This window comes from Sorghum bicolor, chromosome 4 (assembly GCF_000003195.3).
Source record: "Sorghum bicolor cultivar BTx623 chromosome 4, Sorghum_bicolor_NCBIv3, whole genome shotgun sequence".
Taxonomy (NCBI): domain Eukaryota; kingdom Viridiplantae; phylum Streptophyta; class Magnoliopsida; order Poales; family Poaceae; genus Sorghum; species Sorghum bicolor.
The window spans coordinates 64696912-64717404 of NC_012873.2; the positions used below are offsets into that span (position 1 = coordinate 64696912).

Below are 20493 nucleotides of genomic sequence, written 5' to 3' on the forward strand. Positions count from 1 at the left end.
ATCGAACCAACCAATCGGCATCTATGGACGTCGTAGCAGACTGTTCAACTCCGCTATCTGGACTAAGTAGACCAGGGCTTAGCAAAATTTCAAGATTTTGGGTACCGTAGCATTTTTATTTTTATTTAAAAATATTATCTAATTATAGACTCTTAAAAGATTTATCTCATAAATTAAAGGTAAACTGTGTAATTACTCCTCCAAATGAAAGTAGCAGTTTTCCATGCTGACTGAGGAATCACAGTCTCATGTTCGAACTACAATAATGGATTTGCATAAAACAATAAAAATCAATTAGATGTAGACACATGGATCTGATTTTCGTCGCGCCTGTAAGCTCCGATGAAGGATAATTTATATCGGACCGTGAACGATTGAGGGCCATTATTATTTTTTCCCCTTAACGATGCCGGAGGAGTCGAGGAGGATACCAGGTGTGGCTGTAAGGTCCAAAACTCTGGACTGCCAATTAAACCAAGATTGATCCGGCCCTTTCATTCTCCAAATCGGTTCTTCCTGCCACCTTGTTGTTTATAGCAACATGATCTACTTTGACGTTTACGAGCTAAAGTCTTTGGGTACAATTCTGCTTCATTGGTGGAGCAGATATGATAGGATGCAGTCACGTAAGCTCTGGGTAAAGGATGATTTATGAAGAAGTGTGCAGACTGGCATGAGTTATTATGTTATGACCGTACGACTTTTTGTTTAATGTCTTTTTAGTATGAATAAAGGTAAATTTGTGCATGACATCTTTGGGGAAAATAAGTAACGTAGTATTACAAAATTGATTTTAAGCAATGGGGCCTTGTTTTAGGACGGGTCAATTTATAGTCGCCTCTATAATAGCCTTCAAATCAAGTTACATTTAGAAATACATTTGTAGAGGCAGCTTTGTTCCAACCATCCCTAGAAATCAATTATTATAAATTGCTCTATTTCTAGCCGTCTAGGAGTTCCATAGTAAAATTTGAATTTTTCAAATAACCATAAATGGAGAAATGATCAAAACAAAAATTATAGATCTTTAAAAAATATACAACTTTGTAGTTGATATTTTTTCATTTAAAATCATTTGTGCATGGAAAATTTTGTTTGAATTACTCATATTTGAATAAAAATTTTAAACAACCTCGAACGGACAAACGACCAGAACCAAAGATATAGATCTTGAAAAGTTACAAAACCTTATAATTGACAACTTTTTAGAGCCCCAAATACTCATTTTAAAATCGGATAAAGAGAAAATAAGGAGAACGAATATCCCAAATAGATACAAGTGTATTTATAGGTGGAGTGGTGTGGCAATGAATGCATGAGGCTTCGAACTACGCAACCATGAGTTGCGCGAAAGAAAAAACATGTTGCTTGTGTGTCTATCTAGTAGGGACATCTGGGATTATTATATTTTAGCTTGGATTTTTATTTTTTGAATAATCAATTTGTAGAGGTGGCTCTAAATACAATCACCTTTGTAAATCGATTCGAGGCAGCTCTTGTTCCAAGTAGGAAATCATAATTGTAGAGACAATCCACAATTGGTGGCCCAAACCAGACCAGGCGGGCACGTATGGCTATTATTTTAAATTTATTATTTATCATTATCTAATCAGGCCGGGCCATTGTCACAACTCACAAATAGAGCAGATAACCAGCGCACAATTGGTGGCCCAAACTAAACGACAGACGAGAGCCCACGAGCCAATTCGGTGGCCATTTGCATGCCACTGGAACCACCACGGTTATGGGACTTATTACATCACACTAACACAGAATGACTGTTTGTTATCAAAAAACGAAAAAGAAAAAACACCAGAATGACTGAGAAACGGGTCCACACGATAACGGCGCCCGAGTTACATGGGGAGCTTGTTGATCTTGCAGTGCTGGTAGTCCTTGTACTTCTTCGCCTTGTACTTGGCCGGTCTCTCGTCCGTGACCAGCTTCGGGTGCGGACCGACGACGAGCTCCCCCGGCGGCTCCACGAACACCGGCCATGACATCCGCGTCTTCTCCTTGTTCACCGTCGTACGGTGCAGCACCGCCTTGTACACCCCGTTGCTGAAAATCTACTCGATCGGTACATGTGCATGTTCAACGAGACATAAACAAACTCCGTACCAGTTAGTCACACCAAACACGTGATCAGAAGAGAGGGAAAAAAAATGCTGAGTCGTTGCACGCTTGCCTCTATCTGGTCGCCAATGTGGACGATGAGCGCGTCGGGCACGTACTTGGCGTCGTACCAGTGGCCGTTTTTGAACACCTGGAGGCCCTGCACCTCATTGGGCACGAGGATGGTGAGCGTGCTCATGTCGGTGTGCGGCGCGACGCCGAGCGTGAGCTCCGGCTGCGGGCACGGCGGGTAGAAGTTGACCTTGTGCAGGAACACCAGGCCGTCGCCGCCGAACGCCTCCGCCATGGCGCCCTCGTGGAGGCCGAGCCCCAGGGAGAGGTGCTCGAACAGCTCGCGCGTCAGGCGCTGCATGTGGCGGCAGTACTCCTCGTTGGCCTCCCTGTACCCGGCGACGGCGACGGTCTCGGGCCAGACGGCGTGGTCCACCTTCTCCGGCGGCGCGACGACGTGGAAGAAGAAGTCGTTCCACGTCTTCTTGCCCTCGAGGTCCCTCTGCAGCTTGGTGCCGTAGCCCTCGATCTTGCCCGACGCCGGGTCCATGGCGTAGCGCTCCTTCTCCTCCCGCGGCAGCGCGAAGAAGGCCCGCCCGACGCGCTGGAGCTCCGCCACCGCCGCGGAGGGCACGCCGTGGTTCACCACCTGGAACAGCCCCCATTCCCTGGCGGCTACGGCCATGCGCGCCCCAAACCCGGGATCCGACATGTCGATCACCGGCGCGTCGGCCCCGCGGTACGTGGTCACGCCCGGCTGGTCGTGCTCAGACCGCACGAACTCCGGCGGTAGCGCGCCCAGCGACGCCGCCAGCTCCTGCACGCTCTGGTGCGTCTCCTCCCCCATTGTTGCAAGAAGCAGGGGCCTTGCGCGCACGCGGAAGCAGAAGCAGGGGAAGAGAGCACTGGTGTGCTGTTGTGGACACAGGACAGTGACACGAATGAGTGGCGTATGGCACAGACGCGCGCGGTGCGGATTGTGTTGGTTGGCTTGGTGCTCGGGGTGCCTGGGATTGGGAAAGTGGCAACCATGCCATGCTGGGCCTTGTTTAGTTTTTAAAGAAAAAAATTTCGTGACACCGTAGCACTTTCGTTTGTTTGTGATAATTATTGTCTAACTATCCTCAAATGATTCGTCTCGTCAATTCCGACCAAATTGTGCAATTAGTTTTTATTTTTATCTATATATAACACTCTATGTATGCGTCTAAAGATTCAATGTGACTAGAAATCTTGAAATATTTTGGGTTTTTGAGTGGAAGTAAAGTGTTTCTGGTTCCGACCGTGCGATGCACATATCAGAAATTCGTTTCTGTTCGCTCTGACATGTCACGAACTTCATGCAAGGTGCATGCGCGCTCGACTTGGCTGTGCAACTTGCCGGGGCCATCGGCAGCAAACAAGCTAGTTTTTTTTTTTTTGACGAATAACAAGCTAGTTATTTGATCGAAACTTGAACCGACATGTGTCCTGGAGTTGCAAATGTTTGTAAATCTTTTGAATTCTAACTCCGGTGACACGACTCCTCACGCTTTGGTGGTCTGGCCTAATGTTCCCCTCCTCGCACCGGCCTAGGGGAAGTTGGATGAAGCGGGTTTTTCAGTTTTACCAATGGTTCATTACCTGTAAGAGCATGATGATTCGTGAAGTTTCACGCGCAAAGCTAGTGCCAGAAGACTTCTTTCGTAGTTAAAGGTGCAAAACAAATTCAAAAACTGCTTCACAATCCATTCAAAACATGTCTTTAATACTAACAGCTAATAAGCTAGTTACCTCACTGTGTAGTTACCCCACCGCTCACAGCTTCTTGCACAGTTGCACTCGATTCATCGACCTACTATCATAAATATTTGCCCATCGTCCAAGTAGGGATGGCCATCATAGGGGTATCGGTGCACGTACTAACATCTGATATATACTTAAATCGTATATTTATGATATCTACATTTAATCATATCTTAATCGGCATGACTGTCACCATCTGAATCCGACCAAAAATATGAAAACAAATATGATATCAATAATATCCGTCCATATCCAATCTGTTTTCATCCATAGTAGGTACCGATGTTTTCTTACTCGATAGGTCATAACTGAGGTGAGTAAAAAGGATTTTTCAAGACGGTCAACCCTTCCGCCTCGGGCAAAAGGTCTCTCTAAATCAATCTTAACTAAGGCGGTTCATATGCTCGCCTTAGTTAATCAAATAAAAAAGAAAAGAAAACTCGTGGGCAAGCCCAGCGAGCTAGTCCATAAGCCATCGTTGCAGTTGCTCATCGGTGACAGCATCCTCGCCGAACCATCAGGATCCGTCCGCCCACCGCCAAGATCCCGCCCGCCCACCACCAAGACAGGAGAGGTGGGTGTCCATCAAGCTAGGAGAGGGAGAGGGAGGGAGCATGGTGGGTGCCCTTTGTGTCTGGCTAGGAGATGGAGAGAGAGCAAGAGCCAGAGGGTGAGAAGTGAGTAAACCCCAACTCTGTTATTTATATAAGTCTGATAGAGCGCTGGTTTTAGGCTTTTGCTTAACCTCGGCCACATTAACGAAGGTGGGCCTTTTAAGAAGTCTATCTTAGAAAATGGAGGTATTTTTTAGGCGGGCCTCTTATAAAGCTGTCTCTGTTAATATATTTTAGGAGTTGCTTATTTTTTGACTATAAATTGATTTTGCAAGGCAGTTGATTGTGAGTGCCTCGATTAATAAAAGTGGCCACCTCCATTAATCTTAGGTATTAATTGAGGCGGTTGGATTTTGCAAACGTCTCCGTTAGTAAAAGCTACATTACATGGATACGTGAGGTTGGCCACGTATCAGGTTTTCTTAAGAAATAGCGTATTCACGTATCTGTATCCGTCCGATACCGATACACGTATCTGTATCCGTGCTATGTAGAGTAAAAGAACACTACATCATAAAATCGTTTGTGGAGTAATGGGTACGGGTATAGCTAGAAAAACTTTACCAGCGGGTATATGAGGGTCGAGTACGGGCAAATGTGCGGGTAGGGTGTGGGTACAAAACTTTACCCAGCAATTTCAAAACACATATATATGCATATCTATTGTATAGCGTACCACCAACTAGTCCATTTTAGTTTAGTCTAGCCCAATTCTTTTTTCTGTTGTTAGTATGATATATTCAGCGGGCGCGGGCGTGAGTATGAATTCTTATCCGCGGGCATGCTTGCAGGTAAGGATGAAAACGGAACGGAAATATCCCGAACCGAACCGAACCGCTTTCTATATTTGATCTGATCGAATTCGTATTTTCTTATCCGACTTTATCGTTTTCGTTTTCGTATTTTAGATGTTTCGTATTTCAAATGTAAAAGTAGAAAACGGTTTTGATATTTTTCGACCGTTTTCTACTTTTCTACTTTTAATTTGAAATATTTCGAATTCAAAATTTGGTTTAAACCGAATTTAGTCAACTGTAGGGTCACACAGCCCAATTACAGACTACTCACCATGCATCTGCGTTCTTTCTACTGGTGGCTAGTTGCGTTCCTGCTAGCTATTAATTGCTTATTCAAGACTTGTATTTATGTGTGGGCTATTATATTAAATACCTAAGACTAAGGATCATGCACTTTTTAATTATTATATGCACTTAAACTTGATCGTGTATATACTTAGTCATACACTTGGTACTACATATTGGTATTTCGTATTAGGTTTTCATATATCGACCGTGTTTGACATAAATCCGATCGAATTGGTTCGTTTTCGAAAGTCTCGATATTTCGTAAGTTCGTGTTCGTTTTCGTGTCCGACTTTACCGTTTTCGTTTTCGTTTTCGTATTTCAAATGTAAAAGTAGAAAACAATTTAGGAGTTTTTCGACCGTTTCCGACCGTTTTCATCCTTACTCGCAGGTGGGTAAAATGAGAGTCACAGGAATGATCTCGGACGGATAAATGCTTTGCCCGTACCTTGCCAAACCGGTGTCATTCGTACGTCCAAGGAGGTTTCTCTATCATTTTCCAAACGAGAGAGCATTTGGTATTGGTCATAGGTGGTCAGGACTCGGGAGAGAATGAGTACGGTTATGAGTTACGCTGGAGATTCGAATGTTCAGATCCGAAACGAGTTCAAATTCAAAAGAAGGACGTGCAAAACCTTTGCGTACAACTTAATCAACGGATTTCAGCTTCTCCACCATCCATTTTCCGATGGAAAAACCAATCCACCAAAAGGCAATGCAACAAAATCGCGGTGATTTGGACCAAATACCTCGTAGATACAAAGATAAATTCCTTTGTTCTACTGCCAAGGAACAAAATCAAGAATGGATTCGTCCGAGTACACACTCTAAGCTAGAAAGAATTCCGTGCCCATTCTTGGCTATCTCGGCCCGGAGAGCTGAGATGACGACAGGTACGACGGCCACCCGCTCATCGTCGTTGACGTCGTCCTCCCTGACCGATCCATGGGGGACGCCATATGCTTCAGATTCATGTCGCTGCCTCCGCCGTCCGCTGGCCCAGGAAACCCCCGGCCGTACAGCCGGAGGAACTCGAGCGACTCCACCCGCGGCTCCCACAGCGGCATGGCGCCCTCCAGCATTCCGACCACGACCGCCATGCTCGGCCTCAAGTGTGGGTCCTCGTGGAGGCAGCACAGCGCCACCTTCACCACCCTCTCCACTTCCTCGGCAACCACCCGCCCCTGTAGCCGAGGGTCGGCGAGCTCCGCGTACTGCTGCCCGGCCTCGTGCCTCTCCAGGGCGGCGAGCGGGAAGTAATCGCTTTTCGCGCCGCGCGACGAGCTGCCCGTTGTCCCGTTCGAGGAATTGGAGGCCTCGCCGCCGCCGTCGCTTACGTGCTCGCTGCGGTTCTTGCGGCCGCGCACCAGCTCCATGAGCACCATTCCGAAGCTGTACACGTCGGTGCGGTCGGTGATGGCGGTGTTGCTGAGCCACTCCGGCGCGAGGTACCCGCGCGTGCCCCTCATCGTCGTGAAGAGGCCGGACTGCTCCGGCGTGAGGAGTTTCGCGAGCCCGAAGTCGGCGATCTTCACCTGGCCGCCGTCCGCGAGCAGGATGTTCTCCGGCTTGACGTCGCAGTGGATGATCTTCTGGTCGCAGCCGAAGTGGAGGTACGCCAGCCCCCTCGCCGCCCCGACGGCGACGTCCATCCGCTCCTTCCACTCCAGCAGAGGGCCGGTCGGCCGGAACAGCGACCGGTCGAGGGAGCCGCGGTTCATGTACTCGTACACGAGGAGGCGGCGCTGGCCCTCTGTGCAGAATCCGCGGAGGCGGACGAGGTTGATGTGGTGGATGTTGCCAATGACGGCGATCTCGGTGCAGAACTCGCGCTTGCCCTGCATCCCGACGCCCTCGATCTTCTTCACGGCCACCTCCGAGCCGTCTGGGAGCTCGCCTTTGTACACGGCGCCGAACCCACCGGCACCGATCTTGATGCGGAAGCTGTTGGTCATGTCCTCGATCTCGTGGTGCGTGAACCTGGTGGGGAGGCCAGGGATGACGATGTCGTCGTCGTCGTCGTCAATATCCCGCACCAGGTGCGCCGAGTCCGACGGCGAGCGCTGCCGCCGGACCTGCTGGTCCCTGGAGCGCGACGAGCGCCCCGCTTCCTTACGCCACGCCCTGATTACGGCGGCGCTGACGACGACGATGAGCACAAACGCGATGATTGTTGGGAGCAGGATGGCCATGAGGGTGCTGTTTGAGGACGAACTGCTCGATGTCCTCGATGGCTTCGAGCTCTGGACCTTGATGTAGCCGAGCTTGTCGGAGCCTTGGGTGGAGTCGGCATTCATGAAAGAGCCGAGCTGGTGCTGCACCAGATAGCAGGACAGCGCCGAGTCGTCGTAGAAGTAACCGAGGCAAGAGCAGTTGCTGGTGCACAGAGCCTGGCACGAAGAAACGTTCTTGCCGGACACGGTCGGCGGCGCCAGCTTGTTAGCGAAGTACCCGACGCCATTGCCAAGGCTGAGGTACGAGACCGGCAAGCTGTTATTGCCACCGCCACCAGCGCCGCCGCATGAGGAGACGGACAGCGGGGTGGAGCCGTCAGACGGCGCGCAACCACCGTCGTGCGTCGCCGCGAACAAGGGCGGGCACGTGCAGCCCTTGGGCGTGCAGAGCCCGAGCGCGCCACAGAAGAGGGGCAGAGCGCATGCATCGCGCGGCGCCACGAACCCGCCGTCCATCGGCGACTTAGATGAGTTCGCCGACGCGAAGCTTACGATTTGCAGCTTCCCGTCATACCCCAGCCTAACAATTCGCAGCTCGGCTGCAGGAAACGAGACCTGGACGAGGACCCCGCCGTCCGCCGCGAGCAGGTACAGCCCGGTGCCGTTCACGGCCATGTACGCGACGGTGCCGCCTCGGTCCACGGTCGAGCTGGCGTCGTTCGAGAGCCGCCAGTACATGGATCCCATCCACGTGAGCAGCACATCGGCCGCCGTCACGTTGAGCTGGTAGTCCCCCTCGGAGAAGTCGGAGTCCGACGCGGCGGACGCCAGGAACGCCCCCGCGGGGAGCCGCTGCGACGACACGATGGAGTCTGTGGGGCGGTCGAAGGACTGCCACAGCGTGGCGTTCCTCGCGTCGAGCAGCGCGAGGTTGCCGTGGTCGTCGAGCCGGAGCGCGGCCACGGGCTCCCCGAACGGCGGCGTGGACCAGATGGTGGTGCCGTTGGGGTCCTCGGCGGAGATCCCCTTGGCCGTGAGCTGCAGCGGAGCGGCGCGGTCGGTGATGGGAGCGGCGCGGTTGGCGACCCAGACGCAGGTCTTGGACGGCGCGTGGAGCACGGCGAGGTAGAACCGCTCCAGCTGGTCCCTCGGGTTGTAGACCGCGGCGTGGAACGCGCCGCTCGGTGACGCGAGGAACGCGCCGTAGCTGTCTTGGAAGAGCAGGTACGACGCCGTGAAGTCCGGGGTGACGAGCTCCGTGGCGACCCTGCCGCCGCGCGCCCGGTCGGAGGCGACACCGAGGAGGAGCAGGACGGCGAGGTGGAGACGCGTCGGCGGCATCGGTGGGGCCGTGGATCGGCGAGCTCATGGCATTGGCTTGGGGTACGGGGAGACGTGATGCGTGGCGGAGGCATGGCAAACCGGCCGGGGAGGTTGTGTTCGTGGCTCGGGAGTTGACTCGAGCGCCATTGGCCGCGCTGGGATCTGGGTTCTGGGGGCGCTGGTGGTGGTGGAGAGAACAAAAAAAATAATGCAACGCGACGCGACGACGACGACTTGCGGCTGGTGCTGGCGTGCCGCGTCGTCGGCGTGCAGGTACACCATGCACCTCCCGCCGTCTGTTTCGTCTCCCGCTGAATAAAATTTGGGCGGGGTGACGGTGCCGCCGGCAACAACGGGTGAGTTTGAATGTCGTGCGCGAATCAGATAGGTTTTTTTTATGGTGTTTACGTTTGGTGTCCTACCAGGAGCCAGCAGCACAGCAATGGAAACCGTCTAAGAACTGATTAGCGACTAATAAAGAAACAGAGCTGAACTCGTCAGGATTCAGTTCAGGATTGCAAAGACTGACTGATCATTCGAAGTTGCCTTTTGAGAGAAGGAAAACAGCACAACATTGAGTTTGTTTATTCTGAATCTGACCCTTTTGTGCACTACTGCCATTCAGTAAACCAGATGAAGCTTATACTTGAAACTTAGCAAAGAAATCGAGTGTCTAATGATTGTGTACTGGGAACGAGGCGAATTAGACACCAGCCGTGTTTGATTTACTCCAGCGTCATCGTATCACTCGTTCAGCTGACAGTTGCAGCACCTTCGATTATGAGACATCATCTGAAGACGTGTGCTAGATCATATCTTTGGTTAGTGCGTTGTGATGCTGCTCCACGCGTTTACAGCCTTGCGACGCAGGCCGAACAGCAAATACTTGTGCAGAGTGCTTGCGCGGAGGGAGCCATATATGTCATCATCCATGATGCATTGCTGATTCACAGATTCAGTGATTCTTGCTGCCTCTCCTCTCGCTCTGCTCAGCCAACCGCCCACGTCCATTTGTTTATGGGGCACGGCCGATTCGGAGCGCCGACCCCTCCCAGATCTCGCGGGAGCTCACATGCCACATGACATCACGCGCCCCCCGGGCGGTTCGCAATTGGCGTACTACGTGCAAGTGGGCTTAAAACTAAACCCGAACTCCATCACTGATTGCTGGGCCTGTTGTTTGTTGATTGCCAACGTCCACCGGCACACGGAGACAAGTACAGTGAGGAAATGGACTGACGGGATCGTTCCCACTTCCCAGAGCTTCTCTCATGTCAGTTCTCTCTCAAGGTCAGAGCCTCAGTTCACTGCTGACGCTAACAGCATTTGTTTGTGGCTTAAGCCCAGAATAGGGAGGTGTCGGCATTGGCCATCGGCCATCGCCTAGCTAGTGCCGTCATCACACACCCAGAAAAAAAAGCTCGTAAGGTAGCTAAAGAATGACCACTTCTGAAACGTTGATGCCCTCATCGGGGACACGGCACGGCGATGCCATTTTGCTTCTGAGACTTGTTTTCATTATCCCCTGGCAGAGTTGCAATTGTATTTTACAAGCATCTTGATGCACTGTAATTTATACCAACATGTTGTGAGACAATCGGCTTGCTTGATGAGCTGAGCTGGTTACTTCATCTCTGATCCGTGAGGTTAGATGCATGCATCGCGAGCTGCAGATGCTTGGCGTGCGGGGCATCGGAGCGAGCTGGGCGGTGGCGTGTGCGGGGAGCAGCAACAGCCGGCTTTCGTGCAGCTCGGGCAGGTTCAGTGGCTCAAGTAGGTGGAAGCCATAACGGTGATAATGACTGCTTAGTGCTTACCCTTACCTTTTTTTTAATTACACAGCACAACGCAGACACTCAACACGCACGCACACTCACCCCTATCAACACACGTACGCAAACCCTACCCCTATGAGCACATTTGAAGGACTGAGTCGGCAAATCTTAAAGTTCACGAAGTCACCACAGGCGCTTCGCTGTCGACGGGCACGTCGCCTACCACTTAATGCATAGCGCCGAAAAATCCTGGAATAAATCCGGAATAAAATGTCGCACCCAGAATTTGAACCCTGGGTGGAAGCCCCCAACCAATGACCTTTGCCATTGCGTCGTGAACCCCTTGGCTACCCTTACCCTTATTATACACGTAGAACAAAACATAATCTAATTTACTTCTGATTTGACCTTCCCTATCACCAGAGGCTTTGCGCTAGCAAGAAAGTCAACTACAACAGAATGTCAGCAAAGTCTAAATCAGGAGTTGCAAAAGAAGGAGTGTTCAGACTTTCAGGATGTAAAGAAAATATCATAACATATCACGAGTTGTCGACCCTGAACCATAAATCTAGAGAGCATGAGGCAATGGCCCTCTAACCCGATGTATGCCTTGTGTGAACAGGAGCCAGAGACGGCAACCCATCTTTGGTCCCGTTTGGCCTCCTCTCCACTTCCGGCTTCGGCACCTTCGGACGAGCCTTACCAAAGGAATTCTTTGGAGCCAGTTTTGAATAAAAAAAAAAGAGGAGCTAGAGCTATTTTATAAGAGTCATGGCTTCTCCAAAAGAGCTTAGGCTCCTCCGGATGAGCCCTCTCAAACAAAGCCTTGCCTCCACCCTCTACTCCTCTAGGCCTCCATTGCTGTTCACCAAAGAAATGTGAAAACACATGAGATGGAACACACTGGAAACACATGAGACTGGGAACATGTAGGCCTGGATATCGAACCAGTTCGGCTCGTTATAGCTCGGCTCGTTAGTATTCTGGCTCGGCTCGGCTCGTTACACTAACGAGCTAGAACAACAGCTCGGCTCGGCTCGCTAAGTAGCTCGAGCAGCTCGTTTTGGCTCATGAGCCAAACATCAAAAACACATTCCAGCAAGATGCAACTTAGCAACAAGCCAAGAAACAAAATAAACGATCCACAATTTAACTGGTAGACAAGAAACAAGCCAAGAATATATCAAACCATCCAATGATCCACAATTTGTAAAGTTTAAAGGCAGCCCACTGCCAACCACAAGTCCAAGACCATTACATAATTTATCATCCATACAAAATTCATCAAAGATTGGGCTGGGCCAAGGTCACCGCATGGAGCATGGGATGCACGACCATATGGCCATATGGGCCAAGCTAATTTGAGTTTTGGCTTGTGAATTTACTAGCTCATACGAGCTAACGAGCTGCTCGCGAGCTAGCTCGAGCTGGCTCGTTATAAAACGAGCTAGCTCATTATAAAACAAGCTGGCTTGTTAAGAAACGAGTCGAGCTCGAGCCGAGCCATTAACGAGCGAGTCGAGCGAGCTATCGAGTTTCGAGTTTTTCGACCAGGCTTAGGAACATGTATTCACAACGGGCGAGGGCAACTCCCAATGTATTCTATAGTTGAAACTAGGACCAAATAAGAAGGTAAGTCTTGTTACAGCTCGTTAAGATAACAAGCAAACTTAGCTTGGCTCCTTAATGAAGTGAGCTACAACTTAAGCTTGGCTCGGCTCATTAAGCTCATGAGCTAGCTCAACAAATGTAAACAATATTAGCGTAATCAATAGCTACTATTAGTTCCATGTAAACATCAAGCTTTAAAATAAAAATAAGTACAATAAATAAATTTTAGACATCAATCTCATTCATATGATAATATAGCATTTGAACCTAATTTTTGCTAGTTTAGGTTGTCAGAGTATGAATTACTTGGCTTGTTTAACTTGTGAGCTAGTTTTATTAACTTGACGAGCTCAAATGCTTCCACGGCTCATTAAAAAAGATAGTCAAAGCCGAGTCAGCACCAACCGATTTTTTTTCCCCTTTGGAAGAGAAATGGGTACCCTCCCTTGGGTAGATTAGATTAGATGGTTAACAAGTACCAACAAGAGTTTGTTTGCTTCTCTCCTTAAATGTTAATAAATGGCATGGCAGCTGAAATAGTTGCACCAGGAAGGTTCTATTTGCTTTTAAAGTGGAAGTGGGACGATCCAATCTCTTCGTTTTATTGTCAAAAAAAAAAATCTTCGTTTGGTTATGGGGATAGAACCATTTCTGTTGTGTTTCCTCCTACTGCGTCATTCGTGAGCTCCAAAAATCGTAAGGAAATTGACAGCAACTTCATAGTTCCAGCAATGGCAAAAAGAACATCAAACGAGGTGCACGCTTCCATAAACATCGTAATGTGAAATGTGACTTAGTAAGGAGGTAACCAAAACCTGCGCTCTAACAGCATTGCTGTCCTACAAATTATTATGCATCCAGCATAAACTTTTCCCGGGGGCAAAAAAGACCTATTTCACTTGTTTAATGAGTTCCTCTCATCATAAGGATGACGGACAAATTTTCCGTTAAGAAAAAAAAATGATTCGGGAACTAAGCTCTCGAGTGAATTACACAACTCCAACCTCCACCAAATATGATCTCAGGGAATACAGAAAAATCAAGCACTGGCTTTCGATTCAGCCTCTGCTGCTGGGGCAGCCACCGCTGCTGGTGCAGGTCCTCCCGTTGTTGGGCTGAAACAGAAACAAAACAAAGCATTAATTGGTGATCTCTCCAAAGAATTTGGATGTTACAGTGGTTATTCCTAAAGCAGTAGAGATACTCACAGTCCAACCATCACTTTGAAAGCATCGTAAATTCCCCACTGAGCACCAGTAAGGGTACCAATCATGACGATACGAAGAGGAAGTCCTCTAGTGAAAAGACCCCAGAGACCCAGCTTCTTAACAGCCTGCAAGAGTACAACAATACATAACCAATAGCTAGTAAGTACAAGAAGACGATATAGGTTTTTGATGCAAAAGCAAGAATATATGCTTACATCGCCCACTGTAGCACCCTTGGCATTGTTCAGGAAAGACACAAGATTGTCAGCCGGGTGAGACACAATAGCACAGAAGACACCAGCAATGTAACCGCCAGCAAAGCTAATACCCAACTGGGTAGTCTTGCTGCACTCAGACTTCGGAACAGGCACAGCATGCTTGTAGATAAGCTCAACGATGGTCTCAAAGGAAGCAAACTTCATCATTGTATCTGCATACATCATACAAGTGCAACGGGTGAGTACAGCTGATTGTAGCAAAGTTTATTTTCCTGGTTACACAAAATAGAGACACAGTATGACTAAAGCTGCTACTATGGACAGTCAGGTGGGGCAATGACATTACTGCTTTCGAAAAATGGCATGGTACATAAAAAAAAAGTACACAGGACTACTTATAAAAACAAGCCTAGACAACGGTATCTAGGAAGCACCTGACTTCAAGGTGGAAAACCTCTACTAGATAACTACTATGTGCACAGCATTTTTCATAAGACTTTAAATTTTCAATCAAAATGGAAATTTCAACCATAGTTGCTAGCCTTTCAGCTGAAACTCAGATACAAAACTTAAATAGTACATAATCTAACCATCCTAGAGCCACATGGTGCATAGCCATTTACATGCAACAGTTCAATACATTTTTGTTGACACAGATTAAAAAAAAGTTTTTTTTCACAAATCATGTGTCAATGTCCTAGATTTTATGAGAAAGGTGAACTGAACTACAATTGTTACAGGCAACTATAAAACAATCGTTGGGGATAAACCCTATAAAGTGGATCAAGTCCATGGCCTTCCAGAATACAGAATGGATGAGAATTATCATAAAGCTGAAATGCATAATATCTAGCAAAGCATACAAGAAAAAGTTTGTGGGTTCACAAGAAGTCAGGACATATTGTGCCACACAAACAAGATTAGTTTTTTGAGCATTCAGTTTCATATGTTCAATGGTTTTGCAACAGTCATTCAAATTCAATGCAAACGATTAAAAACAAAACGAAAGCTGTACTAAAGATGGTAAGAAATATGTACTTACAAGGAATCTGACGACCCCAGAGAGGAACAATTCCCTTGTAGAGCCTAAAATCATTAAGCAGCAAGAACTGTTAGGACATATCGACGGAAACCAAGTCTCGCAATGATAATTTTTTAGTCACCCATTTGCTTACCCAAGAGCACCCTCAGATCGGACAAATTTGGGGAGCCCATCACTCAACCCACGAGCAAATCCAGGTTGTGTCTGCACACGTACCTTCACAGCTTCAAAAGGGCAGAGAGCCACATCAGCAATTACCTCAGCAGATGCGGATCCTGCAAGGTAGATCAGAGTCTTGTACTTCTGGGCATACTCAGGCCCTGCAATGTCCGAGTAATACTTCTTAAAGAACTCATAGAAGCCAAACTTGCAAGCCCCCTGAGCACTGTAACCAAGCAAGGTAGGGACCCATCCCCTGAAGAAGCCCCTAGCCCCTTGCTCCTTTAACAGGACACCAAATCCAGATGAGATACTCTTGTATTTCGCTGGATCGATCTGAAACAATAACAAATGTTTTATGTACAAAATCCATAATTTAAACATGGAATTAATTGCTTAGCAATGAATCAGGCAGCTAGTATATATATACTCCAGCCGTTTCAAATAGAAGTCATTTGAGCTTTGTCACAAGTCAAACTTGTTTAACAAGTTTATTGAAAAATAAATGCACAATCAAGATAAGTTAGTTTGACGTTATATATGTCTGTGTATTTATGAATAAACTTGATCAAAGTTGAAGTAGTTTTACCTAGGACAAAGCTAAAACAACTTATAGTTGGGATTATAGGAGAATACTGTTCAAAACTTAACTATCTAAAATTATTCATAACATAAATTAGAAGAGAAACAACAAGTATGTGACCCAAAGGGAAGAATGCGACCCAAAGGAAAGAACGCGACACAAAGGAGGGAATGACTGAGGGCGATTGGCAAAAGCTAGGAAGGCATAGATTCAAGTAGATATCAAGGCCACAAACTAAAACAGAGGTTCAAAGTAGCGATTAAATTGGCCTCAAATTCAAGTGGAGAGTGTTATTTGCATTGCTCCCCCTGCTAAAACATGGTAGCATAACATACATGCATAAGTGGCAAATGCTCACACAACAACCTATCAGAGCAAATGTGCCAATTTTCTTAATCATAATGGTTGATTTAGTACCAAGATTGATAGAGCACTCAGCCACCAACACAAACAATAGTCAGAGAATTACACATTCATCAGTTTTGTTTGAATCATAAACAAGTTGTTTCAGTGGGGAAACAGGCAGACAGATGCCGGTGGATGTGCTCACTACAATCACAATTTGTTTGAGTACAGTACCGAGCAAAGTGCACCTCATGTGGTAACAACAATGAGCCCGTCAAGGAAAAAACAAAATGTTAACAACAGTGAATCACAGTTCACAGCTAATCACAGTGATCAAATTCACAGGTCTAGCCACGCATTCACAAACCTACTTGAAGCAGCCAGAAGGGGGCCTGCAGTAACAGCGATCCACACAAAAACTACTCAGCAAGCAAGCAGTACTACATACCAAACTACTAAATTTGAAAAAGGCATCAAACACACGTTTGAACAAACGAATATCACTACTGGAAAGGAAAACGAACTATCCATGCTCACAGGAAGTAGAACTACACGCCTAGTGATGCGGGATGTGGCTAGATTTATGGCATCCAGATCACTAGGACGAAATCGAGATCGCAAGCCCACGACTACAAGCTCCACTCCCCACCAACCAAACACCGCCAGATCCGCGCGAGATTTCGCCCAAAATGGATCCCGTGGAGCACCGGGACGACAGATCTAGGCTGCTACCCGCTCACCTGCATGTTGCACTTGACGAGGTCGAGCGGCGTGACGGCCATGTGGGTGAGCCCGCAGCTGGCGATTCCTCCGGCTGTGCAGGCTGCGTAGAAGGCCGGCGAGTACATCTCGATCTTCTCGCTGGGCGCCTGGATCGAGAACGGCACGCGGCCTCCTGCTCCAGCCGCGGCAGGCGCCGGGGCCGAGACAGGGAGGCGCGCGGCGGCGGCGCCTGTGGCGGCGAAGGAGCGCGCCGAGGAGCTGTAGAGGAAGCTCGGGAGGAGCGACTCGCGGGAGCGGTCGGAGAGCGCCATCGCCGCCGAGAGATTCGGAAGATTCGTCTCTCTCGTGGGGCTTTGGGGGCTGGTGCTTTCTGAACGCTCTGGCGGTCGCGTGGAATTGACGAGGGAGGCGGAGGCGAATATGAAGGGGGGATTTCTAGTTCGCTAGGGCATCGATCTCTTCGGAGACTGCGGCGGAACGGGGTTCGCTGACGCTGAGTGTGGGTCCCACGACCTCGTGGGTCCCGGCTTATGGTTGGTGGCACTTCATTTATGCTAAATAAAATTAAAATGTGTTTGACATTTCGTGCACACCGTCAGAATAATTTCCATTTCTTTCAGCAAACTTTGTGAAGAGAGCGAATGAGCAATTGGGACTGCATTTTTCCCGTTGAATTCATTTCCTCGCTCTATGTGCACCAGAAATGGATGCATAGTGGAGTAGTAGAAAGCATGACAAATCTTTGACCCATTTGGCCTTTTTCCCCTTCGATGCATTTCATCGTTCCATGCCTCTGTGTGCAACAGAAATGGATGCATAGAGGATAGAAAGTGTGAGAAATCTTTGACCTGTTTGGGCAAACATGGATGCATAGAGCATAGAAAGTGTGACAAATCTTTGACACGTTTGGCACTACTCCATTTTACATTTTTTTTCAGTTTCTCTCTCAATCTTTTAGTAAAATAGGGCAAAATGGTACTTTAGAAACTTCAAGTTTTTTATGGAGCTAATAGAATAATCCTAAATTGATCCTAAACGTCGAGTTTTAAAACCAATAAATCCACCCTGATATGTTGGCGGTAAAATATGTATGCATCGTCGTGATTTCTTCTGTTACGAAGACCTGCCGACGAAGATATAGCGAGAATATGCAGGTGAATACTCCTCCGGGACGACCTTTGTACCTTGTTGTCCCGGCCACCTATTTGACCCATGTGTAAATTAGTGGCTAGAAGAAAAGTGGGGCGGGGCCAGATGCCTCTGTCGCCCTTCCAAGCAGACGGGGCCGTCCAATTGATCGACCAGACGATCAGGTCCATGGCCAATTTGTTGTGCGCTGGTCACAACTTAAAGTTGTGCACAATTTGCGACACGTCAAAAAGCAGAAAGAGAACATCAAGCGTTGCTTTAGGAGGTGTGCAGATTGCAACGGACCCCTAAGCTGAGTGGGCCTTTTCGTCAAAACTACTTCGGCCTTATAACTCCTTCTCGGGCCAGGCCCATCGCCTATTCTTCGTGCCTTCCGTCCAATACCCAAACCTCCCGCTGTCCACCGTAACTTCCCCCTTCGCGCCCACTTGCCCGCCTGGCCGCGTCCATCTGTCCATCACCTCCTGGCCGGCAAGCAACCCGCGCTTTGGCGCCACGCACAAGTCACCATCGCCGAACACCACACGCCCGAACTCAACTCAACCCACCTCACCTCATCTCACCTCGCCACAGAATCGCTTTCGTCCTCCCGCCAAGCCATCCTTTCCCACCCGTGCGTCAATTTCCGCGCCCCAAACAATCAAACCTGCATTCGCTTTAAAACCAGCGTCGTCCCATGCAAACTTCCAGAGGCCATCCTCCGAGAGCTACAGCTGCTCAGGACGCAACAAGCACCAACAAACCAACCCACCCGACGCAAGGAACCGAACCAACCACCGTCCCGCCGACGATGTCGGCGACGACGCCCGCGCCCGCGCGCCACCGGACGTGCCGCATGTACTGGTGCTACCAGTGCGGCCGCGCGCTCCGCATCATCTCCTACCCGTCCACCGACGTCTTCTGCCCGCGCTGCTTCGGCCGCTTCCTCCACGAGATCGACCCCACGCCGGCGCGCCCCGCGTTCCCGCCGCCGCACTTCCTCCCGCACCCGTTCCACCCGCAGCACCAGTACGACGGCCACCCGCGCCGCTGGGTCATATACGGCGGGGAGCCGACGACGACGACGACGGTACCAGGCCGCGCGTTCCGCCAGCCTGCGACGTCGCAGGCACCTGCCACGCCTCCTGCTCCTGCACCGGTTCGACGGCGCGTGCCCTCCCCGCCGCCGGTGCCGCGGCGGCCGTCCACGCCCCCGGCCATCGACCCCGGCAACTACTTCACGGGGCCAAACCTGAACAACCTCATCGAGGAGATCACGCAGAACGACCGGCCTGGGCCGGCTCCGGCGCCGTCGTCGGCCATCGACTCGCTCCCAACGGTGCGGATCACCGGAGCGCACCTGTCGGACGGCTCGCAGTGCCCCGTGTGCAAGGAGGACTTCGAGCTCGGGGAGGCCGCGCGGCAGCTGCCGTGCAAGCACGTCTACCACTCCGACTGCATCGTGCCGTGGCTCCGCCTGCACAACTCCTGCCCGGTCTGCCGGTACCAGCTGCCGGGAGCCGGGTCCAACGGCGGCGGCAGCCTGCAGGCCGCGCCTCGCGGCGGAAGCAACGGCAACAACAGGAACAGGGAGAGGGAGAGGGAGCCCGCGACGTTGGTGCGGTGGGGGCCCTTCTCGTGGCTGTTTCCACCGCGCGAGATGGACGACCCCGACGACCACGCGTGGGAGCACGAGCGGCGCGGCAGGCACGACGCGGCCGACGCCGGCGGTAATGATATGACGGCACTCCAGTCCTTTGTTCTTGTGGCAACCTGCGTTTTCTTCTTCTCCTTCATGGTCTGAAAAAAAACTGGGGGAAAACACCTTCATGGGCGATGTATGGAGACTACATATTAAGGAACACGCAAGTTACTTGTGTGCATAAATTTGGCTTGCTGTTTAGTCAAACTTCGGGGTTTTTTTTTTTTGACGAATCCAAATTTCGGTTTTTCTAAGCTGTTTGTCTCATCTCTCATTTGCTTTCAGCATTCTACGCTTGGTGGCGCTCTCTGTTTCTCATATAGATGTTCTCGTCGAGTCCTTACGGTATCCAGAGAAGAACGCCTCCTACCCAGTTAAGTGATGTGATCAAATTCTTCTCTTCCAGTTTTCCTACTTCTGATTCAGAATGCCGATGTGCTAGCAACCTAACAGCAAACTACAGGTAACTATTGCGCCGTTCTGCCAGTTCAGTGTCAAGTTGTTAATAGTGGAAGATTGGTGGAAGCCTGATGTGAAGATGTAGACCTGCCATGTAAAAATGAAATGGCGACCCACTGTAAATGCGAGTAAATCAAGCATCGTAAAAGGAGCGTGCTTAAAAGACAGGCTCCATGTAAAGCGAGTAAATCACGCATCGTAGAAGGAGCGTGCCAAATTAAAAGGCAGGCTCCATGTAAAGCGAATGTCTCGATGATATATCATGTTAACAGTAACAGTAATTTCTGAAACGCGCCGAAGACATTTCTATGTGATGTGTCTGATGCTGGCAGAGCTAGTAGCAGAATCTTGTAAGTACTTGTTCTATGGGACGAACCTCTGAGTGACAAAAAGGCAAATCCAAAAAAAAAAAAAGAGAGCATTGACGTTATAG

At 49.3% G+C, this 20493-nt stretch overlaps 4 protein-coding genes across 4 annotated transcripts; 1 reads left to right on the forward strand and 3 right to left on the reverse strand.

Moving 5' to 3' along the window:
- LOC8078926 (flavonol synthase/flavanone 3-hydroxylase) lies at window positions 1539-3236 on the reverse strand. The gene is made up of 2 exons (XM_002454563.2): window positions 2189-3236; window positions 1539-2069 (listed from the first exon to the last, which is right to left on the reverse strand). Exons 1-2 carry the CDS (start codon window positions 2972-2974, stop codon window positions 1857-1859), a joined length of 999 nt encoding a protein of 332 aa, XP_002454608.1. The 5' UTR covers window positions 2975-3236; the 3' UTR covers window positions 1539-1856.
- LOC8078927 (G-type lectin S-receptor-like serine/threonine-protein kinase At5g35370) lies at window positions 6200-9622 on the reverse strand. Its single transcript, XM_002454564.2, has one exon. The coding sequence runs from the start codon at window positions 9123-9125 to the stop codon at window positions 6471-6473; it is 2655 nt and encodes an 884-aa protein (XP_002454609.1). The 5' UTR covers window positions 9126-9622; the 3' UTR covers window positions 6200-6470.
- On the reverse strand, window positions 13228-17199 carry LOC8078928 (mitochondrial phosphate carrier protein 3, mitochondrial). Its single transcript, XM_002454565.2, has 6 exons — window positions 16789-17199; window positions 15095-15456; window positions 14962-15005; window positions 13917-14131; window positions 13702-13826; window positions 13228-13608 (listed from the first exon to the last, which is right to left on the reverse strand). Exons 1-6 carry the CDS (start codon window positions 17080-17082, stop codon window positions 13533-13535), a joined length of 1116 nt encoding a protein of 371 aa, XP_002454610.1. The 5' UTR covers window positions 17083-17199; the 3' UTR covers window positions 13228-13532.
- LOC8078929 (E3 ubiquitin-protein ligase RZF1) lies at window positions 18621-20474 on the forward strand. Its single transcript, XM_002452839.2, has 3 exons — window positions 18621-19629; window positions 19887-19974; window positions 20065-20474. Exons 1-2 carry the CDS (start codon window positions 18711-18713, stop codon window positions 19922-19924), a joined length of 957 nt encoding a protein of 318 aa, XP_002452884.1. The 5' UTR covers window positions 18621-18710; the 3' UTR covers window positions 19925-19974; window positions 20065-20474.

What these genes read in the sequence shown, in the direction of transcription:
- LOC8078926 (XM_002454563.2), bottom strand. Translation starts at nt 2,974, where the DNA reads ATGGGGGAGGAGACGCACCAGAGCGTGCAGGAGCTGGCGGCGTCGCTG. An exon ending in ACATTGGCGACCAGATAGAG is followed by an intron (nt 2,070 to 2,188) that starts GCAAGCGTGCAA and finishes CCGATCGAGTAG; the next exon opens with ATTTTCAGCAACGGGGTGTA.
- LOC8078927 (XM_002454564.2), bottom strand. Translation starts at nt 9,125, where the DNA reads ATGCCGCCGACGCGTCTCCACCTCGCCGTCCTGCTCCTCCTCGGTGTC.
- LOC8078928 (XM_002454565.2), bottom strand. Translation starts at nt 17,082, where the DNA reads ATGGCGCTCTCCGACCGCTCCCGCGAGTCGCTCCTCCCGAGCTTCCTC. An exon ending in CGATCTGAGGGTGCTCTTGG is followed by an intron (nt 15,006 to 15,094) that starts GTAAGCAAATGG and finishes TAATGATTTTAG; the next exon opens with GCTCTACAAGGGAATTGTTC. An exon ending in TTCAAAGTGATGGTTGGACT is followed by an intron (nt 13,609 to 13,701) that starts GTGAGTATCTCT and finishes TTTCTGTTTCAG; the next exon opens with CCCAACAACGGGAGGACCTG.
- LOC8078929 (XM_002452839.2), top strand. Translation starts at nt 18,711, where the DNA reads ATGTCGGCGACGACGCCCGCGCCCGCGCGCCACCGGACGTGCCGCATG. An exon ending in CGACGCGGCCGACGCCGGCG is followed by an intron (nt 19,630 to 19,886) that starts GTAATGATATGA and finishes ATTTGCTTTCAG; the next exon opens with CATTCTACGCTTGGTGGCGC.